The following is a 25,087-nucleotide window of genomic DNA, read 5'->3' as shown; positions in this document are numbered from 1 at the left end:
GCTGAGGGAGAGCTCCTAATCAGCCTCCTCAAATACCAATATGCGCTGAAAGAATCAGTGGCAGTACCCATCCACCCTTTCTACCAGGATATACAAAAGAAAATGTGGAAAACCCTACACTCTGAACTCTTAGTTGGTAAGAAGGCAGACATCAAATATTTGGTCCAAGAACTGAGGGATCTAACCGAAAATGATACACCAGTCTGTAGTGGTCAAATCTACTACAAAGTATGCTAAGAAGTCTAAAATGCATGTTATTGTATCTCTTGGATGTGTGTGTCAGACCTTAAACTAGGATTGTACATAGCTTTCTGGTAGTGTTTTCATCCAAAACAGTGTAAGACAGGGGTAGGCAGCTCCAGTGCTGGAATGCCATAAACAGGTCTGGTTTTCAGGACATCCCCAATGAATATACATGAGGTATATTTGCATTTAAAGGAGGCAGTGCATGCAAATATAACTCTTGCATATTTGTTATGATATTCTGAAAATCAGACCTGCATGTGGCACTTCAGGATCAGATTTGCCTAGCCCTGCCATAGACTGTTCTGGGTCAGGCACCATCAGAATGTTATGCTACAATACTTTATAGTGTCCTGTTAGACTTACATGGGCCAGTTCTTGTGTATCATCCTGGAAAGGGCATAAAATTATCCACCACTGCCCTTAAGAAGATCAAGGTGAATTCTATTTACTGATGGCTCAAGGGGAGGACTGCGAGAGCATCTTATGCACTCAGCATATACTGCTTTGAAGAAAGCATGGGGAGTCTCTGCAGTGGCTATGGATGCACATAGACTCTCATGGCTATGTGCATCTGACCTCTGTGAAGACATATAGGAGAGATTCTCTTTGGAGATAAGGTCAAGGAGGCAGTTGATATTCTGAAAGACCACTATGCAACACTTCAAACTCTCTTCGAATTCAGCCTCCAAGTCAATAACCTCTTTAAGGAGATAGTGTAGTCAGGAGCCCAGAAAACATGTCTTTCAGCAACAAAAGCATTTTCAAGGTCTGGCTTACTCCTCCCCCCCCCCCCCCCACCCCAATATCAGGGTATCAGCCCTCGCCACTGTATAGGGAGAAGCTTTAAGCCCTGCACTGCTACCCAGTCAAGTCCAGGGACATATTTTTGACTGAATCCAGAGAATATAGCCAGCACTCCAGTCCTTATTCTGAAAGGTCTTCCTGTAGGTGGGAGGCTGTGGTTTATGCAAACCATTGGTCCTAGGAGGTCAATATTCAGAGGCATTTTAGCTGGATAACTCACAAGTTATCCAGCTAAATGCTGACTTTTGAATATTTTGGGCACTTATCCAGCTAAATTGTAGACTAATAACTCATCAACTTCTAAAATGTAGCTGGATAACATAGGGTCGTGCCAAAGAGTAGTCCTAAACTGGGTTGGCCTTTAGGTAGAGTGAGCTAGGTGGTTGCCCAGGGTACCCTGAGATGAAGGGCACCCTGGCAGCTGTTGGCATCAGGATTGGCAAAACTTGACAGCAGTGGCATTCAGCTGAACTAGCCAATGAAATTGAAGCAGCCTCCTCAGTCAATTATCTTTCCAACATTTTTCCCAACGTCAAATACCAACAAAGATGAATGAGCCCTACATACTTTCGATTGAAAGAGAGCTACTGCCTTCTACCTAGAGCGGAATAAAGACCTTAGCCATCCAAATTTGTGTTTCTTTTTGCCTTAACAAGTTTGGGATTGCTAAATCAAAGATAACACTATCTCATTGGACAGCAGATTGCATATCCTTCACTTATGCCCAAGCAGGACTGACCTTAGAAGGGCATGTTTTGGTCCATAATGTCAAGGTCATGGCTGCAACAGTGACCCAACTAAGGTGAACCTCCATAGAAGAGATATGCAAAGTTGTAATGTGCAGTTCACTTGACACATTTGCATCTCATTATTCTTTATATACAGACTCCTGGCATAATAATGGGTTTACGCCAGTACTTTTTAAGAGTTGAGTCCAATCCAGTCCTCCAGGGCCCATTTTTATGGTTTAAGTGTTGTCTTCCTGTTATTTCTAATCTACTATAAACAATTTATTCTGCCCTGCTAGTCGGATTTTTCTTGTTTCCCTATTTTTGCCAAAAACTGACCTTATCTAGGGAGTCCCACGTGTATGATTGCAGTGAACTGCTTATCTTCAGAGAAAGCAAAGTTACTTACTTGTAACAGGTGTTCTCTGAAAGCAACAGTTCACAATTCACACAATCTCTCCTTCCTCCTCTAGTGGAGTTGAGGTTTTTAGCTTAATTATAGAACTGAGGCACACTGCATGGCCAAGGGAGTGTAGGAGCTACTGTGCCTGCTCAGAGAGATCTCCAAGAATTTCTAAGAAAGCACTGGAAAGCATGTTCCATGTCAGTGCCTTCAGGACGACATCACCAGTCTACGTGACTGGCGAACCTCTGTTTTCAGAGAACACACATTTGCAGGTGAGCAGCCTTGTTTTCCCACCCAAACCAAATAACTTTTTTATTATATTACTATTATAATGCTGAGATGTACAAGGCACATCTTCTCCTGGAGTTCAGCTTCCATAATTGCATAATGTAATGAGAGTAATGCAAATAGAATGGCACGGCACTTGAACAGCCTTTTCCTGCTATACTTAGTAATGGGCATGAAGCATTGCATTCCATCCACATTACTCTGCTTGCAAATTTATTGCTTCATGGCCAAGAAAAGATTCTGTCTTCCACAAACAGAGAATATGAATATACAGAATATAATGACAAATCATGCCCATCTAATCTGCCCATTTTCCCTTCCTGCTGCAAGATCTATACAAGATTTTTTTTTTTCATTTTTTCCTCTTGAATTGCCCTTAAAGCAATAAAGGAACTTCATCGAAATTGAGGTGTTTTGAGGTGACACTTTCTTTGTTTTTCATCAGTGGTTGAAACACACACTGGTTGAGCAGACTATCCCTAGGTGATTTCCGTGCATCCTTATGGCAGAAGGGAACATCAGTATTATCTAAGTACAGCTTATGGAAGCTTTGCTATAACTTTATGACAATAAAAGCAAACAGAGAATTTGAGAGAGGGACAGACAGACAAGATATATAGGGACCTATCTACTATGCATTTCTCCTATAGATACCAAAGAAAGAAAGCCTTCAATAATTAGGCCACACAGGAAGGGATGGAGAGAGACAGAGAGAGAAAATCCTCAAAACTTCTCAACATTTTAGGAATTTTCCAAAATATGCTAGGCAATTTATGAAACCCCAGACATCATTAAGTTCTCCAATTGCTGCTTTAAGCTATAATACAACTTTCAGTGCATGAAATTATCCAGTTGGGGATACTGTATGCTGTATGTGCTGCAGTTTAAACTGATGCTGATAATCTTAAATCTCTTTTAAACACGTCTGGTATCTCTGCCTGTCTGGATGTTGACATCCCCTAGTGGGCAACAATAATCATGTACACAATTTTTATTTTGTATCGTTTCCTTCATCTCCACTGCCCCAACTGTATTGTCAGTCTCTCCTGCTCCCCATTCCTCAGGTACCTCCAGCCCACTCTCACCTCTGCCGGCAGAATTCTTCCACCCAGCTGTCTCCTGTACCCAGGCTGGTCAAGAGAAGGCCTCTTGCCATGGCAGCCTTCCCAAAATCTCCTCACAGGGCTCCTGGGCTTCACTGCGGTCTCCAAATGTCAATTGCTCACTTCTCAGACAGGTAGGATAACCTTTTTGGATTCTTGCGTTGTGTAACCAGTAGCTTCCAGATATTTTAGCTGTGGAGCAAGGTTTGTATATATAGCAATGAACTACAAAATAATGAACAGATCTTTGTAAATTATTATATACTGCATACCAAACAGGGGTTGAAAACAGCAAAATACATTCTATACAAAACAGAGATTGCTTTAAGGAGCCATCATAGAATGCTTGCTAAGGAATCCCACATCATAGTCATAAACCCTACATTCCTACAAAATATAGGTAGCCTTCATTTTAAGGGGTTAATAAAAATGAGGATAATGGTGAGCAAGTGGATATAGTGTCTTTAGATTTGGGGTTAGAAGGCAGTTTTCTATTGTGGATTGCAAACTGGTTAAAAGACAGGAAACAAAGAGTAGGACTACTTGGTCAGTTTTCTCCATGGAGGGATGAAAATAGTGGCATGCTCCAGGGATCTGTACTCAGAGTGGTGCTTTTTAACATATTTATAAATAATCTGGAAAAGGGAACAGTGAATGAGGTGATCAAATTTGCAGACGACACAAAATTATTCCGAGTTGTTAAATCACAAGCAGATTGTAAGAAATGGAAGGAGGACCTTACGAGACTGGGAGAGTGGGCATCCAAATGGCAAATGTTGTGAAATTTAATGTAGACAAGTGTAAAGTGATGCACATAGGGAAAAGTTATCCAAATTGTAGTTTCACAATGTTAGATTCCATATTAGGAATCACCAACCAGGAAAAGGATCTATGCGTCATTGTGGACAATATTTTGAAATCCTTGGCTCGGTGTGCAGTAGCAGTCAAAAAAGCAAAATGAATGTAAGGAATTATTAGGAAAAGAACAGAGAATAAAATGTAGAATATCATAATTTCTCACAGGACAAGCAGGATGGTTGTCCTCACAAATGGGTGACATCGAGGATGGAGCCCACCACGGAAAACTTCTGTCAAAGTTTAAACAGAACTTTGACTGGCCCCTACTGGGCATGCCCAGCAAGGCACTGACCCTGCAGCCAGCAGGGGTCTCCCTTCAGTCTTCTTTTTTCCGCGCAGCAGTTGCCACGCGGTGAAAGGAGCTCTCTTACCACGTTCCTGACAGGAATTCGGTTTTTTTCTTTCCGAAGAAAATTTGCCCCTCAGGGGTCTCCCTTCGACAAATTTTTGTCACCTCCGCGAAAGCCGGTAAGTTTTTTGCCGATTTTCATCGACTGCCGTCGATTTTGGCCCTAGAGGCCTGTTGGCACTTACCAATCCCGCGGCTAAATTTGGCCCTAGGCCATGGCGACGGGGGTTCCGTCGTTGTCCGGATTGCACCCGGACTATGTCAATCACAGATCCCCATCGGGTCTGTGTTCTATGTTTGGGAAGTGAGCATGATGTCCTGACTTGCACTAAATGTGCCCTAATGACACCTAAGGGTCGTAAAGCCAGGATGGAGAAGATGGGGCTCCTCTTCCATGCACCCACCCCAACGCCATCGATAGCATCGACGTCATCGGAACCGGCACCGTCGAAGTTGCACCACCATCGTCAACCCTCCGGTGACCGTCCTCCACCGATGACTTCTCGGCCGTCGACTCCTGTCCCCTCCCCGGATGGGCGAGGAGATCGGAAGGATAAGCATCGCCATCGACGGCACAAGTCTCGGCCCGTCGAGGATCCACAACCATCGACCTCTGAACAGGCCGAGCCACCGACGAAAAAGCCTCGGTCAGACCTGGCACCGTCCACGTCTCGTTCGCAGGCACTGAGGAAACCCTCACCCTCCCGGGGTGCGGGGGCCGTGATCCCACCGGTTACGGTGGTACTTCCGGCCCTGCCTCAGCCTCCCTCTCCCGTCGAGCCGGGTATGGTTACCCCTGGTCTCCGGGCAGAACTGGACCGGCTGGTCCAGGAGGCCATCGAGAATGCGATGCGAAGATTCCAGCCTCCACCGGCACCGCCTCCGGCACCGATTCCGGCACCGCCTCAGGCACCGACCTCAGCACCGACTCTGCCACCGAGGAGGGAACCGACCACCGAGCCTCTAGTGGAAGCGTTGGCACCGATACTAAATCGTATGGAGGCACTCATGCGCGCCCTTCCATCGGTGATTCCAGTAGCACCGACTACACCATCATCTCCGGAAGGACATTCATCGACAGGAGAAACACCGTTCCGGATTCCCCCGTCCGGTGTCGTTCCATCGGTGCCTTCACATACCTTTCCACCGATTTATCCTTCGGCTCCATCGATTCCAAGATCGGCACCGATTCCATCGGTACCCCCGAAGCCCTCGATGCCGTTCACAGTTCCGCTTGCAGCACCGATTCCATCGATGCCTTTGGATCCTCTACCAGGTCCTTCAGGACTGCAAGCCCTACATGATCCTTATGATACCTGGGGTGATGATACATCTTCAGATACAGATTTACCATCCCCACCATCTCCTACAGAGAGTAGAAAACGATCTCCTCCTGAAGATCTCTCCTTTATAAATTTTGTAAAGGAGATGTCAGAAATTGTGCCTTTTCAGCTGCAATCTGAGACCGATGACAGGCACCAAATGATGGAGCTGCTCCAATTTCTGGATGCCCCAAAAATCATCGCTTCCATCCCCATTCACCAGGTATTTCTGGATCTTTTAAAGAAAAACTGGGAATCACCTTCCTCTGTGTCACCAGTTAATAAAAAAGCTGACTCAACATACCTCGTTCAGTCAGCACCAGGATTTCAGAAGTCTCAACTGGATCATCGCTCTGTTGTAGTTGAGTCTGCGCAAAAGAAGGCCAAGCGCCTAAAACCACACTCTTCCACTCCCCCTATCAAGGACAACAAATTCCTTGATAGTGTGGGAAGGAAAGTGTATCATGGGGCTATGTTGATATCTCGCATAGCTTCATACCAACTTTATATGACTCAATACAACAGAGCTATCCTTAAACAGATGCAGGACTACGCTGACACATTACCGGACCAATACCAGCCACAGCTTCAAGCCCTCCTTCACAAAGGATTTGAAGCTGGGAAGCACGAGATCAGAACGGCCTACGATATCTTCGATGCTTCCACGAAAGTCTCAGCTACTGCCATCTCAGCCAGACGTTGGGCTTGGTTAAAATCATCCAACCTTCGCCCAGAGGTCCAGGATCGTCTAGCCGATTTACCCTGCTTGGGGGACAATCTGTTCGGAGAACAGATTCAACAGATTGTGGCGGAATTGAAGGATCACCACGAGACGTTGAAACAACTTTCGTCTGTTCCATCTGAGGTATCCTCCAAACCACCACCTAAGAAGGACTCTAAAAAGTCGTTCTTTCGGCCACGTCGTTATTACCCTCTGTCGACTAGGCCTCGTCCGGCTCGATCCTCCACCAGACCTCAGCTCCGCCAACCTCGGAAACAAAGACCTGCTGTAGCCCCACCTCCCGGGCCTGCGGCAGGCCTTTGACTTCCCGATACGGAGCACATGCCATATCCCACTCCCCCACATCCCTGTAGGGGGTCGTCTGTGCCACTTTTTACAGCATTGGATACGGATTACCTCAGACCAGTGGGTGCTGGCAATTATCGCACAGGGTTACCACCTCAATTTCATAACTCTTCCGACAGACTCCCCGCCTCTTCAAGCATGGAGTCTCTCCAGCCACTTGACTCAATTACAACAGGAAGTATCCCTTCTTTTGCAATCAAATGCTATAGAACCTGTCCCTCCCTCTCAACGAGGCAAGGGATTTTACTCCAGGTACTTCCTAATTCCAAAAAAGTCAGGAGGGCTACGTCCAATTTTGGACCTTCGGGCCCTCAACAAGTACCTTCAAAAAGAAAAGTTCAAGATGGTAACCCTGGGCACGTTACTCCCTCTGCTGCAAAAAGGGGATTGGCTATGCTCCCTCGACCTCAAGGACGCTTATACCCATATTGCGATAACACAATCCCATCGCAAATATCTGCGGTTTCTAGTAGGCCGCGACCATTATCAATACCGAGTACTACCTTTCGGTCTGGCTTCTGCTCCACGAGTCTTCACCAAATGCCTCGTAGTTGTAGCAGCATTCCTCAGGAAGGAAGGTGTCCACGTATACCCCTATCTGGACGATTGGCTAATCAGGGCCTCCACCCCTCAGATTGCCCGGTCCTCCCTACAATTGACAATCAACACACTCCTTTCCTTAGGGTTTCTTGTCAATTACGAGAAATCTTGCTTCGTCCCATCTCAAACTTTATCTTTCATTGGGGCAGACTTGGACACCTTACAGGCAAAGGCCTACCTTCCGCTTCAACGGGTCCAAACTCTCATGTCCCTAGCTCACCAGCTCCAGTCTCAAGACACGGCCACGGCTCGCCAGTTCCTCATTCTCCTAGGACACATGGCATCCTCGGTTCAAGTCACTCCCATGACCCGACTAGCCATGAGAGTAACACAATGGACTCTACGACACCAATGGATTCAAGCTTTTCAGCCTCTGTCCTCCATAGTCACAGTCACACAAGCGCTGCGCCTATCCTTAACCTGGTGGACGACTCAGGTCAACCTCCTTCAGGGCTTACCCTTTCTTCCACCGGATCCGCAAGTAATCCTAACCACCGACGCTTCTCACATCGGTTGGGGAGCCCATGTGGACAACTTTCAAACCCAAGGGTTATGGTCCAACGAGGAAGCCGAACACCAGATCAATTTCCTGGAACTTCGAGCAATCCGCTATGCGCTCCGCACTTTCAAAGATCATCTCTTTCATCAGATAATCTTAATCCAGACGGACAACCAAGTGGCCATGTGGTACATAAACAAGCAGGGAGGCACAGGCTCCTTCCTTCTGTGTCAGGAAGCTGCGCAGATCTGGGCGGAAGCCCTCTCCCACTCCATGTACCTCAGGGCCACTTACCTGCCGGGAGTAGACAATGTATTGGCAGACCGGCTGAGCCGTGTCTTCCGACCGCACGAGTGGTCACTCGATCCTCTGATAGCGACCTCTCTGTTTCACAAGTGGGGTTCTCCCCGCATAGACCTCTTTGCGTCCCCTCAGAACCACAATGTGGACGATTACTGCTCTCTCATTCGGAGCCAGCACTCTCGGCCGAGGGATGCATTCTCCCTCAAGTGGACAACCGGTCTGCTCTACGCATTCCCTCCACTTCCTCTTGTGTCAAAGACTCTCGTGAAGCTACGCCAGGACGGAGGAACCATGATCCTGATAGCACCTTACTGGCCACGCCAAGTATGGTTTCCAATACTCCAGGATCTCTCCATCCGCAGGCACATTCCTCTGGGAAAGGACCCGCATCTGCTCACTCAAAACGACGGATGCCTCCTCCATCCCAACCTCCAAGCCTTGTCCCTGACGGCATGGATGTTGAAAGGTTAGTCCTTCAGCCTTTCAACCTTTCAGATTCCGTTTCTCGAGTCCTGATAGCTTCACGAAAGCCTTCCACAAGAAAGTCTTACTCATACAAATGGAAAAGGTACACATCATGGTGCACTTCTCAGTCCCTTGATCCCCTTTCCTGTCCAATCTCCAAATTCTTGGACTATTTATGGCATCTCTCTGAATCAGGTCTTAAAACCTCTTCCATTAGGATGCATGTCAGTGCGGTAGCCGCCTTCCATAAAGGTGTACAGGGTGTCCCTATTTCAGTACAACCCCTAGTAACACGTTTTCTTAAAGGCTTGCTCCATCTGAAGCCACCCTTACGGCCTCCGGCCCCATCCTGGGACCTTAATCTGGTTCTTGGTCGTCTAATGAAACCTCCTTTCGAACCTCTGCACTCCTGTGAGTTAAAGTATCTCACATGGAAAGTGTTATTCCTTTTGGCTATCACTTCAGCTCGCAGGGTTAGTGAATTACAGGCCCTAGTTACCTATCCGCCTTACACTAAGCTCCTGCAGGACCGGGCGGTACTCCGCACTCACCCTAAATTTTTACCTAAGGTAGTTTCTGAATTTCATATTAATCAATCCATCATACTACCTATCTTTTTTCCCAGGCCCCACTCCAACTCTGGAGAACAGACCCTGCATACCCTAGACTGTAAACGGGCTCTAGCCTTTTACCTAGACCGTACAGTTTCTCACAGGAAGAGCACTCAATTATTCGTCTCTTTCCATCCTAACAAGTTAGGACAACCTGTGGGTAAGCAGGCTCTTTCCTCCTGGTTGGCGGACTGCATTGCTTTCTGCTATGAGCAAGCGGGCATCCCTTTTCAAGACCGTGTCAAAGCACACTCTGTGAGGGCCATGGCTACGTCAGTGGCACACCTTCGATCGGTGCCGCTTCCTGACATCTGCAAGGCTGCAACCTGGAGTTCTCTCCATACCTTTGCAGCCCACTATTGTTTGGACAAAGCTGGAAGACAGGACTCCATCTTCGGCCAATCTGTCTTGCGTAACCTTTTTCCAACGTGATGTACCAACACCCTTCCACCTTCCCGGTAGGGTGCGGATGCCCTTTACCAAATTCCACCCCAGTTGTAGTGCCTGTTGCACGTCGTTGGGTGCATTTGGTGCAAGTCAGGACATCCTCAGCTCGGTACTCACCCATTTGTGAGGACAACCATCCTGCTTGTCCTGTGAGAAAGCAAATGTTGCTTACCTGATGTAACAGGTGTTCTCACAGGACAGCAGGATGTTAGTCCTCACGAAACCCGCCCGCCACCCCGCGGTGTTGGGTTTGTTTTGTTTTTACTTTCTAGGCACTGCCTGTAGCTTTGAACATCAGACTGAAGGGAGACCCCTGCTGGCTGCAGGGTCAGTGCCTTGCTGGGCATGCCCAGTAGGGGCCAGTCAAAGTTCTGTTTAAACTTTGACAGAAGTTTTCCGTGGTGGGCTCCATCCTCGATGTCACCCATTTGTGAGGACTAACATCCTGCTGTCCTGTGAGAACACCTGTTACATCAGGTAAGCAACATTTGCTATCTCTGTATTGCTCCATGGTGCGACCACCTCTAGAGTACTGAGTGCAATTCTGGTTGCTACATCTCAAACAAGATATAGCGAAACTGGAATAGGCTTAGAGAAGGGCAACCATAATGATAAAGGGAGTGGAATGATTCCTCTATGAGGAGAGGCTAAAGAGGTTAAGGCTCTTCAGCTTGGAGAAGAGATGGCTGAAGGGAGATAAGATAGAGGTCTATAAAATCATGAGTGGAATGGAAGAGGTAAATGCAAATTAGTGGTTTATGCTTTAAAAAAAATAAAAAGACTAGGGGACATGCCATGAAATTACTAAGTAGCCCATGTAAAACAAATCAGAGAAAATACTTTTCACTCAGCACACAATTAAACTCTGGAATCCATTGCTGGAGGATTTTGTAAAGCCAATTAACGCAGCTGGGTTTAAAAAAGGTTTGCACAAGTTCCTGGAGTTTTCCCATCACAAACATTCCCGATAAAATATATATATTTTTATTTTTATTGATTTCAATAATTAAAGTAAGACATTACCTTACTTCCAGAAAACAAAAATGACTTATCAAGAAAAAAAAAACCCCAAGATAAAATACAATAATAAAAATTACATCTAATGATAAATCATTTTTCCAAAAGGAAATTCAGCAGACATAGGGGGCTGTTACAAATGAAACAAACAAACAAAAAAAAGAAACAGGCTTAACGTGTTACCGGCAACCAAATATCATGGATCTATATGGACCTACTGATTTCCAGGAAGAAAAGGCAATATACTCCTGGAATAAATAAGGGATTTTTTATTTTTTTTATTTTTTATTTTAAGTTTTTCTATACCGGCATTCGCAATAGATATCGCATCATGTCGGTTTACAATTAACAAGTAGATAGGTAACAAAAAAGGAAAGAAACATTTATCTTAATAATAATAGTAATCGTTGTAGTAATAATAATAATAAAAACATTAAACAAGAGAAGGTTAAGGTATGCAGTTACAATAAAACAAGGGAGTGATACAACTTGGAGCATAGAAAAGAAGCTGGGGATTAAATAGAGAGAACGTAAATGTCAGTCAATGTGCTTAAAGCATTAATGAATTGTCCTTGTGAGGTAGGGATATTAATTATGCGGTAGGGATATTGATTACCATGAATGAGGCAATGTCTGGGCGCCTAGTTAATAATGGATAGATTCAGTTTAGTTCAGGAAAGGCTTTCATGAATAGCCACGTTTTGAGTCTTTTCCTGAATGTGGGCAGGCAGGGTTCCAGTCGCAAATCTGGTGGGATTGAGTTCCACAGTGTTGGTCCTGCAGTGGAGAAAGCCCTGTCTCTGGTGGTTATGTGCCTCATGGATTTGGAGTGTGGTACTTGTAGTGTTTCTCTATAGGACTCTCTGATTGGTCTGTTGGATGTAAATGTTTTGAGAGGAATTTGAAGGTTGAGTTGAGAGTGTTGATGTATAGCTTTGAAAATAGTGGTTATGGACTTATAAATGATTCTGTAGTGAATTGGCAGCCAGTGCAGGTCTTTGAGGATTGGTGATATGTGGTCTCTTCTCCGTGTGTTAGTTAATATTCTCGCAGCCGTGTTTTGAACCATCTGAAGGGGTTTCGTGTGAGATGAAGGGAGACCTAATAGCAAAGAGTTGCAGTAATCTAGTTTAGAAAATACTATTGATTGCAGAATAGTTCTGTAGTCATGAAAATGGAAGAGAGGTCTTATTCTTTTTAAGACTTGGAGTTTATAGAAGCAGTCCTTAGTGGTTTGATTTATGAATGCTTTTAGGTTTAACCTGTTATCAATGATAGCTCCCAGGTTTCTTACTTGAGGAGTTTGTAAATTGGGTGGAGGATTTGAGTCGGTGTTACTGTTTTCAGAAGAAATTAGGAGGAGTTCGCTTTTTGAAGAGTTTAGTATTAGATTAAGGTTGGAGAGGAGTCCATCAATTTTTTTCAGACAAGTTTCCCAGAAATCTAGAGTTTTGCTGTAGGATTCTTTGACGGGGATGACTATCTGGACGTCATCTGCATAAAGAAAGTGTTTAAGGTTTAAGTTAGTTAGCAGTTGGCAAAGAGGGAGCAAGTAGATATTAAAGTCACTCGATATTTAAGTCACTAGATATTTAAGTCACTCGAGGAGAAAGAATACAAAACACTCATTATGAGAACATATTATACATTTACAAGGGTACCTTAATACAAAAGAGAACCCTAAAGATATAATCAAGGATCTAAAAGCTAAGAAATCACATCTTCCTTCTGAGTAGCTCGAGCGAAGTCCGGAAAGATACATATAATCTGACCATGAAAGGAAACAAAGATATTCCTATTTATTTATTTAACTCTTTTATATTCCGACATTCGTTTGCACATCACATCGGTTTACATTATGACAATAGAACTTAGGGAGGAAGTTACATTATAACACTTCAAGTAACCAGGAGGAAACAAAGAGTATATTTTCATTACTTTGCTCAATTCTTGCTCGGAAATAAAAGAGACGAGAAGAGTCAAAGGTTCATAGACCTCTGCAATAGAGTTCTCAAGAAATTGGGTTAAATTAGCAATGGCATCAGGAGATAGTGTCTCTTTTCTTAAAACCGGAAGAAAAACATCTTGTTTATAGATGAAACTTTCCCCGCATCAACCTGCAAAATTTCAAGAAAATATTTTTTCAAAGTGCAATAGGAATCTTTCTTCACGACCTTGGGAAAATTTAAAAAACAGAGATTTAAATGTCGTGTATAATTCTCCAGAGATTTCAACCTATGGGAGCAGTTACCAAAGTTTTTAATTATTGTAGCATTGCAAGATTGAATCTTAGTAACAGCCATCTCCGATGTCATTAGTTGAGATTTTAATTCACTAATTTGACCGTCACATCTTTCCCCCATAGTGTCCACCTTTGTAGTAAGGTTCCCAATCTTTGTTTGGCAGTCCTTCATAGAGCAACCAAACCCTGCTATTAGGTCCCATATAACATCTAGAGTAACAACTGCTGGCTTGGGTGGAAGGTGAAAAGACTCACCCAAAGATCCAGGAGATGTGGACCCCAGGACACACTTTGCCGACACCGAAGAAGCCTTATCATGCTTCTCTGCTGGAGAAGAGGTAGCAGGACAAACCGCTAAATCGGAAATATCCAAAGCTTCCAACAGGCACGGTGAGAACAGAGGCAGCAATGGCAGAATTCCACTCCGACCCCCGCCCCCCCCCCCCCCAGACGTGGAAGTAACGTCATCACTCAGCACTGCAGTCAGGCGTGGAGTATTGGCGATCACAGGAGCAAGCGGGAGCCGAAGATCCTGGGGACTCAGAGTAACTTCCCCAGGTGATTCCGGCGCTCCCTCACCGGTCATCGCAAAGGGGCTAGGTACCCCCTCAATCGTTGCCAGGCCAGAAGTGAAAGATGATATTAAATGCTGTCCAGAAGGGAGGGAAGTGTCTGGGGGATAGACATGGAATTTTCCTTTGCGTTTTGGCGGCATTTTTAGAAGAAAAATGTGAGGAAAAGCGGAGAGTGATTAATCGCGTCTGGCTCACGCTGCCATTTTGCCCCCTGCCCCATAAAATTGTTTTTTTAAAGATCAAGAAATCACAATATCTATATCATCCATAATCTTGTGGTCATTGTTGACTCATCCTTGTTTGTGCATGATAAGTTGACTTAGAAAATAGCCACTTCTATTACTAGCAACAGTAGCATGGAATAGACTTAGTTTTTGGTTACTTGCCAGGATCTTATGGCCTGGATTGGCCACTGTTGGAAACAAGATACTGGGCTTGATGGACCCTTAGTCTGACCCAGTATGGCACGTTCTTATGTTGTTAAAACTCTCACCCAGCCTTCCCAGTGGGAGTACATCCTTGAAGGATCCTAGGATAGAAAGACTAAGATTCATTTAAGGCATTTGTTTATTTTTTTGGCTATGGCGGTTCAGATTTCCATTTGTTCAACTTTGGTGGTTCAAGCCTTTCTTTGTTGAATCCAGCAGTTCCAGAGATCAAAGAAGTAGCTAAGATGGAGTCTGCCACTGCTTTTTTGGCAGATGCACTTTATGATTTATTTCACTGTTCATCTCAGTTAGTGGCTCTGTCTGTGGCTGTCCAAAGGATGCTCTGGCTGTGCAACTGGGCGGCTAATTCATAATCCATTTGAAGAAGCTACTTTTTAAGGGCAGGCTTCTGTTCAGGGACGATCTGGACTAGTTGGCTAAGAATCTGGGTGAACCAAAGCCCCAGCGCCTCCCAAAAGATAAGGGATAGTCCTTTTACAGGGCAAGTAAGGGACGAATACAGTTCTGGGATCCTAGGTGTTACATGCCAAGAAAACAATCTTTTTCTTACTCTTCCTGCAATTTTCAGTCTTCCAGGAGCAAGGGCCAGTCCTTTTGAGGTTTCTGGAAGCAAAGATATGACGCCAGCCTTTTCTCCTAGGACAAGCAGGATGGTAGTTCTCACATGTAGATTACATCATCCGATGGAGCCCGGCATGGAAAACTTTTGTCAAAGTTTCTAGAAACTTTGGCCAGCAGACTGAGCGTGCCCCGCCTGCTACTATCCGCGTGTCCACGCAAGGTCCCCCTTCAGTCTCTTCTTTTCTGTGATGCAGTTGCCTTGCGGTCCATGGAGCTCCACTTTTTTTAAATATTTTTCTCGAATTTCTTCAAGTTCTCTCTAATCCTTGTCGGTTCCCCCTTCGTCGATGGTGCCCTCCCGGAACGGTAGGTTCTTTTCAGCTTTTGCTCGATTTCGCAGTCGATTCCTGACTTCCACTTCTTGGTGTTCGTCGACCATCAATCATGCACCAGGTCTTTTTCATGGCGTTGTCCGGTTTTTGTCAGTGCCCGCAGACTATGTCCATCACGGACCCGCATGAGGTTTGCGGGGAGATCAGATGATACCCAAGGGGCGTTGTACGCGCCTTGATAAAATGGAGAAACTTTTTGGGACCCCAAAATCCTCCACTCCTGCGTTGGTTGCTTCGATGCCCAAGGATCACGGGAAGTCATCCCCATCTCTACCTCTCACGGTCCCTTTGATTTCTACCCCCAAGGATCAGGGAGAGGGAGATCGATCCTCAGTGGTCTCTTCCCTCCCCCAGACTTCAGGGTCATTGATCTCCTCGACGCCGGGGAAGGACCGGGCCGAGCATCGGAAGCGATCCCGGAAGAACCGCCATCGGTCGCCATCCTGACACAATACCAGTTCCAGAGTGGCATTGACAGCTGCCGAGCCGCCATTGAAGTGGCACTGGCCACCGGAGGCCCCATCCTCCAGTGCTCCCAGTAGCCCGAGGCATTCACCACCGATACTGGTGCCGGGTGCTGTGCCACCTCGGGGACCCGAGGATGAGCTGGCGACGCTTCATCCCCTTCCATCAGTCCTGACCACTCAGGACTTCCAGAAGGAGTTGGACCACAGGGTGCAATCGGTGGTGCTCAAAGCACTGCAAGGCATTGAGATACCGGTGCCACTGGCCCCCATACTGGTGCCTGAGCCTCCGCCATTGATGTTGGCATCCTTGCTGGAGCGTCTGGATGTCTTTCTTGGTGCCCTAGTGACGCAACCAGTGCCCGAAGGGCCTTCGATGCCCCCCCGGCCACTGATGCCCTCCACTGGAGCGATCCCAATCTCTGGGTCCTTTGAGGAGGATGAGGCACTGGAACCAGGCCCATAGTTCCTCGAGCCACTATTGGGTCCTTCCAGCTTGCCATGACCGATGACCCCCTCAATACTGGGGGATCCATTGGTGCGTCAGTGCCCCTGTGCCCTCTGAAGCCCTCAAAGCCCAGTTTGGATGTCTCTCATGACCCTCGCCCTCTGCGCCCCGGCCCGAGTGAGGAAGAGGGTCCTTATGACCCTTGGGGTGATAACTCCACAGACTCGTCCTCTGAGTACTCCAATGACCCTCTCTCGGAGCCTTTGCCCCCAGAGGAGCCAGTCACCACCTGAGGACCTGTCATTTGCGGGATTTGTTAGGGCTATGGCTGAGGTCATCCCCTTTAACTCCTTACGGAGGAGGATGCGTGCCATAAGATGCTGGAAGTGCTTCAGTTCATTGATGCTCCTGAAGAGATTGCGGCAGTTCCGATCCATGATATTTTCAAGGGACTTCTCCGTATGTGGGAGCACCCCATTTCCATCTCCCCAGTTAACAGAAAGGCCAATGCCACCTATTTGGTGCAACAGGCCCTGGGGTTTGAGAGGAGGCAGCTCTCCCATCACTTGGTGGTAGTGGAGTCCGCCCTAAAAAAGGCCTGGCGCTCCTGCACTCATGCCTCCAGCTGCTCTGAGTCGCATGCCCTGGACCAGTTCTGGGGTCACCTCTGCCAACAGTGGGCTCCTAGACCCAAACCGCCACCCCAGCAAACCCCAGCCATGGGCTTTTGACTGGTGGCGAGGGAGGGCAAATCAGCTGTCAGCTCCCCTGGCACCCGATACCCCTTTCGGCGGCAGGCTCCTCAGCTTTGCCCGGCGCTGGGAAGGGATCATTTTGGACTATTGGGTCCTTTCCATTGTACGCCAGAGGTACTGTCTGCACTTCAGCCGGCTCCTGGAGACCTCTCCCCCATGTCCATCATGGGTTTCATCCTTCCATTTGGTTGTTCTTCAACAAGAACTCTCCACTCTCCTTACGGCAGGCACAGTGTAACCAGTCCCTTGCATGCAGCAGGGTCATGGGATCCACTCGAGTTATTTCCTCATCCCAAAAAGGAATGGCGGCTTGCGCCCCATCGTCGATCTCAAGGTGCTGAACAAGTTTCTCGTAAGAGAAAAATTCAAGATGGTCTCCCTGGCATGCTGATTCCCCTCCGCCGAAGAGGAGACTGGCTCTACTCCCTCGACCTGAAGGAGGCATACACACACATTGTGATTATCCTCAACCACAGGAAGTACCTCCGCTTCGTGGTGGGGAATCCATATTTTCAATATAGAGTGCTGCCCTTTGGGCTGGCATCAGCCCCCGCGTCTTCACCAAATGCTTGACGGTGATAGCTGCCTATTTCAGGCGTCACTCGGTCCATGTGTTCCCATACCTGGATGACTGGCTGGTCAGGAACGACACTCGCTCCGGAGCCTTGCAAGCTCTGGCCCTGACGGTTCAGACCCTGCAGACTGTGGGGTTCGTTATCAACTTCTCCAAGTTGCACCTCTGTCCGTCCCTGCAGCTGGACTTCATAGGTGCCAGGTTGGACACAGCACAAGTGAAAGCTTTCTTGCCCAAGGAACCTGGCCTCGGCAGGTTTGATTTCCACTCCTCCAGGACCTGTTGGTGCATGCACCCATTCCATTGGGGTTGGCGCTCAACCTCATATCGCAGACCCAGGGCACCCTACACCGCCCGAACCTCCGGCACTATCCCTCACGGCTTGGATGTTGAGTGCATGATCCTCCAGCCATTACAGCTTTCGGACTGTGTTTCTCGGGTCCTGATCGAGTCCTGGAAACCTTCAACTAGGAAGTCCTACACCTCGAAGTGGAAACATTTTTACATCTGGTGCGGAGGGCATGGGTTGAACCCCTTCTCATGCCCTCTCCACTGGCTGCTGGACTACCTGTGGCACCTGTCTGAGACCAGTTCCATCAGAATACACCTGAGAGCTGTCAGCACCTACCACCCAGGTGTCGCTGACACTCCCGTTTCAGTCCAGCCCATAATTGGCTGCTTCATGCAGGCTCTCCTCCAATTGAAGCCCCCTCTTCGGCCTTCAGCAGCATCCTGGGACCTCAACGTGGTCTTGGCGAGACTGATGCAGCCTCCCTTTGAACCCCTGCAGTCCTGTGGTCTGTAGTTCCTCACCTGGAAAGTCATATTCCTGGTGATGATCACTTCCGGTCGCAGGGTCAGCGAGCTTCAGGGCCAGGTTACGTACGCACTATACACAAAGTTCTTACACGACCGTGTAGTCCTGCGTACACATCCTAAATTCTTGCCCAAGGTGGAAACTGATTTCCACATCAATCAGTCAATCGTTCTACCTACATTCTTTCCGATGCCACATTCCCACCCAGGGGAACATGTTCTCCATTCCCTGGACTGTAAATGGGCACTGGCTTTTTACCTAGACCGCACAGCAAGTTACTGACAGTCCACCCAGCTCTTTGTGTCTTTTGACCCCAACAAGCTGGGCAGCGGTGGGAAAGTAAACCCTATCAAACTGGCTGGTGGATTGCATTGCCTTCTGCTATGCGCAGGCAGGCCTTCAGCTGGCCGGCAGAGTGAAGGTTCACTCTGTGCGGGCCATGGTAGCGATGGTGGCCCATATGCGTACGGTCTCTGTCGCTGAAATTTGCCGGGCTGTGACCTGGAGATCTCTCCACACATTCACGGCTCACTACTGCCTTGACAGGGATAGTATTCAGGACAGTGCCTTTGGTCATTCCATCCTGCGCAACCTGTTTCAGACCTGAACCCAATTTATTCTACTCATGCTCCTTGTGGGACCAGACCGCCCTCTGTTTTCCCACAGCACCACAGTTGTGTTGTGCCCATTGGCACATTGTTCAGCCACTGTTGGTCTCTCTGGTGGAAAGGGGCTATCTGGAGTTCTGTACTCACTCACATGTGAGGACTACCATCCTGCTTGTCCTAGGAGAAAGTACAATTGCTTTCCTGTAACAGGCAGCAGGATGTTAGTCCTCAAGAATCCCGACCGCCTTCCCACAATGTTGGGCTCACCCTTGGTTTGTTGTTTTATTTTTTCACTCTTATTTTTTGCTATGTTACGAGACTGAAGGGGAACCTCTCATGGACACGCGAATAGTAGCAGGCTGGGCATGCTGAGTCTGCTGGCCAAAGTTTCTAGTTTTCCATGCCGAGCTCCATCGGATGGTGTCACCCACATGTGAGGACTAACATCCTGCTGTCCTAGGAGAACACCTGTAATAGGTAAGCAACTGCGCTTTCTCTGGATTCAGATGAACCACGCAATGAGTTGCGGCAGGTTCACTTGCTAGATCCCGATGGAAGGACACTAGCACGAGTTTTACCAGAAGTGAGCCCAAATAACTTCAGCTAAGTGGGTGTTGGATGTGATCCCCTCCAGGTACACACTGGATTTGCAGTCCCCTGTTGTTGATGCCTTCCTAGTAGCCTCTTGTTCCACTCTGACCAAGCAGCAGTGGTCTGCAACACACTTTTGAAGCTGCATCTGTTGCAGGTGGTGGCTCTGGTAGCCAACTCCGAACAAGGTCAGGGGCAGTATGCCATCTATTTTGTAGTTCCCAAGACATCCAGCTCCTTCCAGTCTATCTTGGATCTCAAGGGAGTGAATTGCAGTCTGCAAATTACCCACTTCGCAGGAAAGTATTACCCTTTGTGCTTCCTGTGCTCTCTTGATCTGTTGGAAACTTACCTCCACATTTCAATTTGGCAGGGGGACCAGAGGTACCTCCATTTTTTGCGTTCTGCATAAGCATTTTCAGTTCCAAATGTTGCCCTTCAGACTGGCAACAGCGCCACAAGTTTTCACCAAGGTAATGATGGTCATTGTGGCCTTTTTGAGACATGAAGGTATTATGGTCCATCCGAATCTGTATGACTGACTAGTCCGGGTAAAGTCCCATCAGGAAGCATGTCAGGTGTCCAACAGAGTGGTCCAAATTTAGAAAGCTTGGGCTCTGTCAACAATTTTGCAAAGAGCAAGCTTCAGCCCACGCAGTCCCTGGAATACCTGGGTGCTCGTTTCAGTTCTCAAGTCAGTTGGGCATTCCTCATGGAAGAGTGGGTGAGCAAGGTGATTCTGCAGCTGTTCAGGTTGATGGAGATGCATGCCCCAATGACATGGAATTACTTACAGATTCTCGGATTGATGGTGGCAGCACTGGATCTGGATCCCTGGGTAAGAACGCATATGAGACGATTGTAGTCCTCCCTTCTGCCTTAGTCTCAGGACTACAGAATGTGATTTCCTATGCAACCGCAGTGCTGGACTCTTTGCATTGGTGGTTGGTGCCCTCGCACATCCTGCAGGAGGGTGAGTCTCACCATGCCCTCCTGGATCTTGGTTACATCAGATATATGTCTGGCCAGTTTGGGGGGGCTTATTGTCAGAACATGTGGCACAGGGTCTTTGGACTCAGGAGGAGGCCTCATGGTCCATCAACAGATTGGAGACCAGGGCAATCCATTTAGTACTGCTATAGTTTCTCTCTATTGTCAGGAGCAAAGCGGTTCGGGTGATTTATGACATTAGAACAGTGGTAGCCTATATGAAAAGGCAGGGGGCACCAGGAGTCAGGGAGTATCAATGGAAATGGATTTTCTCTTTGCATGGGCAAAGGAGAATTTTCTTCTTTTGTCTGGTTCATATTACAGGAAAGGAGAACGTACAGGCATATTTTCTTAGCAAACTTCTTCTGGATTCAGGTGAGTGGGAGCTGAGTCAGGAAGCATTCCATCTATCATGCGATGGTGGGGTCTTCCTTTCATGGATCTGATGGCGACTTACAGGAGTGCCAGTGTCCATTGTTTTTTCAGCTGGCAAAGGGAACCATGTGCCCTGGGCATTGACATCCTGATACAACCTTGGCCCATAGGGGAATGGCTTTATGTCTTTCTCCCATGGCCCTTCATCAACAGGGTTCTTCACTGGGTGGAAATGGAGTGCAATCAGGTCATCCTTGTCACACCGGCTTGACCCCGGAGGCCTTGGGTATGCAGATGGTCCATCTTTTCTGCTTTCCACAGGCACTGGGTCTTTTGATACAGGACTGGTAGTCAAGGAGGATCTGGTTCCATTTTGTCTTATGGCTCGGCTCTTGAGTGGCAATGCTTGCATAGAAAAGGTTACATGTCTTCAGTGATTTCTACGTTGTTGAAGACTAGGAAGGCTTCCACCTTGTTAGCTTATAACTGAGTCTTGTATTTGTTTGAGTCCTTCTGTGGGAATCGCTCGAAGTCCCTCTAGTGGGCCGAGATTCCGGGTATTCTTGCCTTCCTTCAGGGGAGGGTCTTGAAAAAGGCTTGGCTCTAATTTCTTTGAGGTTACAGGTAGCTGCAGTCTCTTGTTTCAGTGGGGCGACTGGAAGGTGTTTTGGTAGCAGCTTATCCAGATGTGTCTCATTTCCTTTGGGCAATTAAACGACTGTAGCTTCGTTTCTGGCTCTTTTTTCCCCAATGGGATCTTAACCTCATTTTGCAGGCCCTGGCAGCACCTCCCTTCGAGCCTTTGAAGCATGTTTCTCTTAAGGAAATATTTCTGAAGGTGGCCTTTTTAGTGGCTATCTGCTGCACTCTTTGGATCTTGGAGATTCTTGCTTTATCTTGCCATGACCCTTTCCTTGTCATTTCTTTGGATGCAATTACTTTTTGGCCAGTTCCTTCCTTTCTGCCAAAAGTCAACTCTGCTTGTCATATACACGAGAAGTGCAGAAATGAGTTCAGGTCCCTTGGATGTCTAGATATCCATTAGTTGCTTCTTCGATATATAGAAGTAACTAATGCCTTTCACAAGTCCGACAGACTCTTCATCTTGTTTGGGGAGGCCGTTTAAATGGGAAATGGCTTCCAAAGCCACATTGGCGAATTGGGTCAGAGAGGCAATTTTCTCGGCCTATATACTTTCTGGCAGAAAGCTACCTGAGTTGGTTTAGGTGCATTCTATGAGAGCACAGTTGTTTTCTTGGGCAGGCATGCAGGTGGTTAGGCCTGTGGACATTTGCAGGGCAGCCACGTGGTCTTCCTTGCATACTTTCATGAAGCATTATAGATTGGATGTTTTGGCCAAAGAGGATTCAGATTACGGGGCTCGAGTTTTCAAAGAAACCCTTGCTTCTTCCCACCCAGTCATCCTCTTGAGGCAAGATGACTGGACTGGTGTAGCAGGACAAGGTGGAAAGAGAAATTTCCTCCATGTTAATTTCCTTTCCATTAGCCCTGCTACACCAGGCCATATCCCTCCCAGGAAGCAAGGCATCTGTGCAGAAGCATTTTAGCTGACTAGTGCTCAGTCTTCTGTATATAGGTGTTGTACTTGAGCTTGGTTGTGGGCTCTTGGGTTGTGGTGAGAGCTGACTCCACCCACAGGGAGAAGCCCTGTGGGGATTCACCACGACAGGCAGGGACTCAGCAGTGATGGGCACAGGAGACAAGAGGTTTTATTATACAGTGGAAGGTAACCCAGGGAGCAGGTTTGTAAACACAGTCCAGAGTAGAAAGACCTTTAGGTGGATTCTCCGGTAGTGGTCCACAGAGCGGGGTAACCCGGGGAATACTTCCTCCTGATAGTTCTTGTGTGTGGTATTTCCAGTAGTGGTCCGCAGTGCAGGGTAGGCCGGAGGTTGGTGTTGGAAGTAGGCACAAGGCAGCATGGATCTAGTAGTGGTCCACAGAGCGGGGTAACCCGAGGATCCACACAGCTTGAAGAAAACAGGAGAGTAGAGCAGATCTAGTTCTCACTCCGTAGTGTAGCAGAAGAGCTACTGTCGAAGTCGCAATGGAGACCAGAAGCACGGGAACACTGGAGGGTCGTTCATAGTAGCAGAGAGAGGTACTCACTAGGTTGGAGAATGTGAGACTCTCAGAGAAGGCTCTCCGAGGAGCAGATAGCCCTGAGTTCAGCAAGGCCCCCGAGGAGCGGATACCTGAGTCACTCAGTCTGGAACGCAGGAACAGCGAGATGAAGCATCTCTGAGTAGCAGAATTAAGCAAGAAGGAATCCTTGCTAACTCGTTGGTAGGAAGATCTGGTAGGTTTAAATACATGTAGGCAGTGACGTCATGCGGAGGGGACGCCCCCGAGGTTCCCGCCATGACGTGGATAAGACGAGGGCAGGTGCACACGCGTGCCCTAAGTCACACCAGATTCAAGATGGCAACCGGGATCGCCCACGCCGTCTTGGGGATGCCGGGGAGGTCGGCTTGCAGAGGCAGAGGTGGCCATCTTTGCTAGAATCGGAGCTGCAGGGCAAAAAAAGGATGAGCAGCAAAGGTCACAGCCGTCTGCGACGGGCGCAACAATAGTTTTTGTCTTCTCATTGTCCTTACTTTGTTTCTCCTTGTTTACCTTGTGATTTTAGGATAGGTGTGGGGCTAAAGAGGATTTTCTCCTCAGGTTAACTTGAAGGTTCATTTGGATTTTGGAATGGTTATTTCCTAGCATGTAGCAGATGGACTCAGGACCAATGGGTATAGTGTACTCCTGCTAGCAGTTGGAGATGGATCAGATTTCAATCTGACGTCAGCCCCTAGTACATATACCCCTGCAGGAAGTGCAGCTCTTCAGTATTTTCTGTCTCCACAGCAGTTAGGGACTATCTGCACGCTCTCACAGCGTTAGAATCAAATTCAAAGAAGAAAACCAAATTTTAAAGGCGAAACCTACCTGAAAACGAGCCCCGCTCTCCTGCGGTGATACCCTCGGGTCCCTCCCCCAGTTGAGATTCCCGAGGTGATTTCCGTGGTCCCTTAGAGGTAAGCCTCGGTCCGGTGGCCGAATCGCGGCAAGGACCTAGCCCCCGATCCTCGGGCGTGGCTGAGAGGCAGCGGGTGCACCCTCGAGCGCGGTGGTGAAGGTATTTGCCCTCTCCCCCCGCAGCCGGATACCACCCAGGACGAAACCGGGAAGCGCCGAAGACAAGGTAAGGTAGAAATCTTCTGCTTTAATCCGGTCTCCGAGGATCGAGGAGAAACACAGTCCACCGACCGGGACTAGTGCCACCGGGTTGATCTGCCCTAGCAGAAACAGGCCCCGGTTATTTCCAAGGGTCTACCCATGTGGAGACCCTCCGAAGGGGTCGCCATATTGCCCGCGTGCTCGCTGTCGCCATCTTGGCCCGTCTCGCCGCGCTGTTCGCCGTCCAGCCCGAGAGCACAAAACCGAGTTAGGCGCACAAACCCTTGTGCGCATAGACTTACATGCACATAAAACCTTGTGCGCATAAGTTGCAGGCACAGAGCTGCGCGCATTTCTACGGCTGGACGCACAGCTACGTGCACAACTCAGAGTTTACGCGCCGAAAGCATGGCACCACCAGAAACAGGGATAAAAGCTCAAGGCCTCTGCCCAGCATGCCACATCAGAGCCGCACAAAGCAAGGAGGCCGATGCCCTGTGCATGCAGTGTGAGGAGGCCCTGGAGATCCAGTTTAGGGCCAATCCCACCCAGGGCTGAGTACTAGCTCCTCAGGGAATACCCCGGACCTAGCAGATCCCAGTTGGACCTCCCCACAGACGGGGACCCCCAGGGAACCAGCGCCCCTCAGCTTCGATCCAGCGTCGATCTCATGGGTGGAGTTCTTCAAGGGGATCCATGCCTTTGTTCAAATGCAAACTGAACCTCCGGCTGGTCAGCCACATGCTCCGCCAGAGGACCCTCAGGCCCCAGGCCCTTCAAGACCTAGGAACAGGCTTCCACTACCCAGAAGCCCCACCTATGGGGACTGGGACATCTCTGAAGAGGAAGCCGAGCCCCTAGAAGAGGGGGAGCTCCCCCCGGGGACAGAGCCTCACCGAACCATGAGACGCTTCTTCACAAAGGACG

The 25,087-nt window shown here is 48.0% G+C and overlaps 1 protein-coding gene across 1 annotated transcript in view; it reads left to right on the top strand.

Annotated features, from left to right (window-relative positions):
* CACNA1I (calcium voltage-gated channel subunit alpha1 I) overlaps positions 1 to 25,087 on the top strand; it is a 592,517-nt gene that overhangs the window by 555,974 nt on the left and 11,456 nt on the right. The window contains 1 exon segment of the mRNA XM_029587119.1: positions 3,537 to 3,709. Within this exon segment, the coding sequence (XP_029442979.1) occupies positions 3,537 to 3,709 (173 nt within the window).

Source organism: Rhinatrema bivittatum, chromosome 2 (assembly GCF_901001135.1).
Source record: "Rhinatrema bivittatum chromosome 2, aRhiBiv1.1, whole genome shotgun sequence".
In the NCBI taxonomy this organism is placed as follows: Eukaryota; Metazoa; Chordata; class Amphibia; order Gymnophiona; family Rhinatrematidae; genus Rhinatrema; species Rhinatrema bivittatum.
Note: the sequence above shows the minus strand (reverse complement) of the source record. Positions and strands in the feature narration are given on the sequence as shown.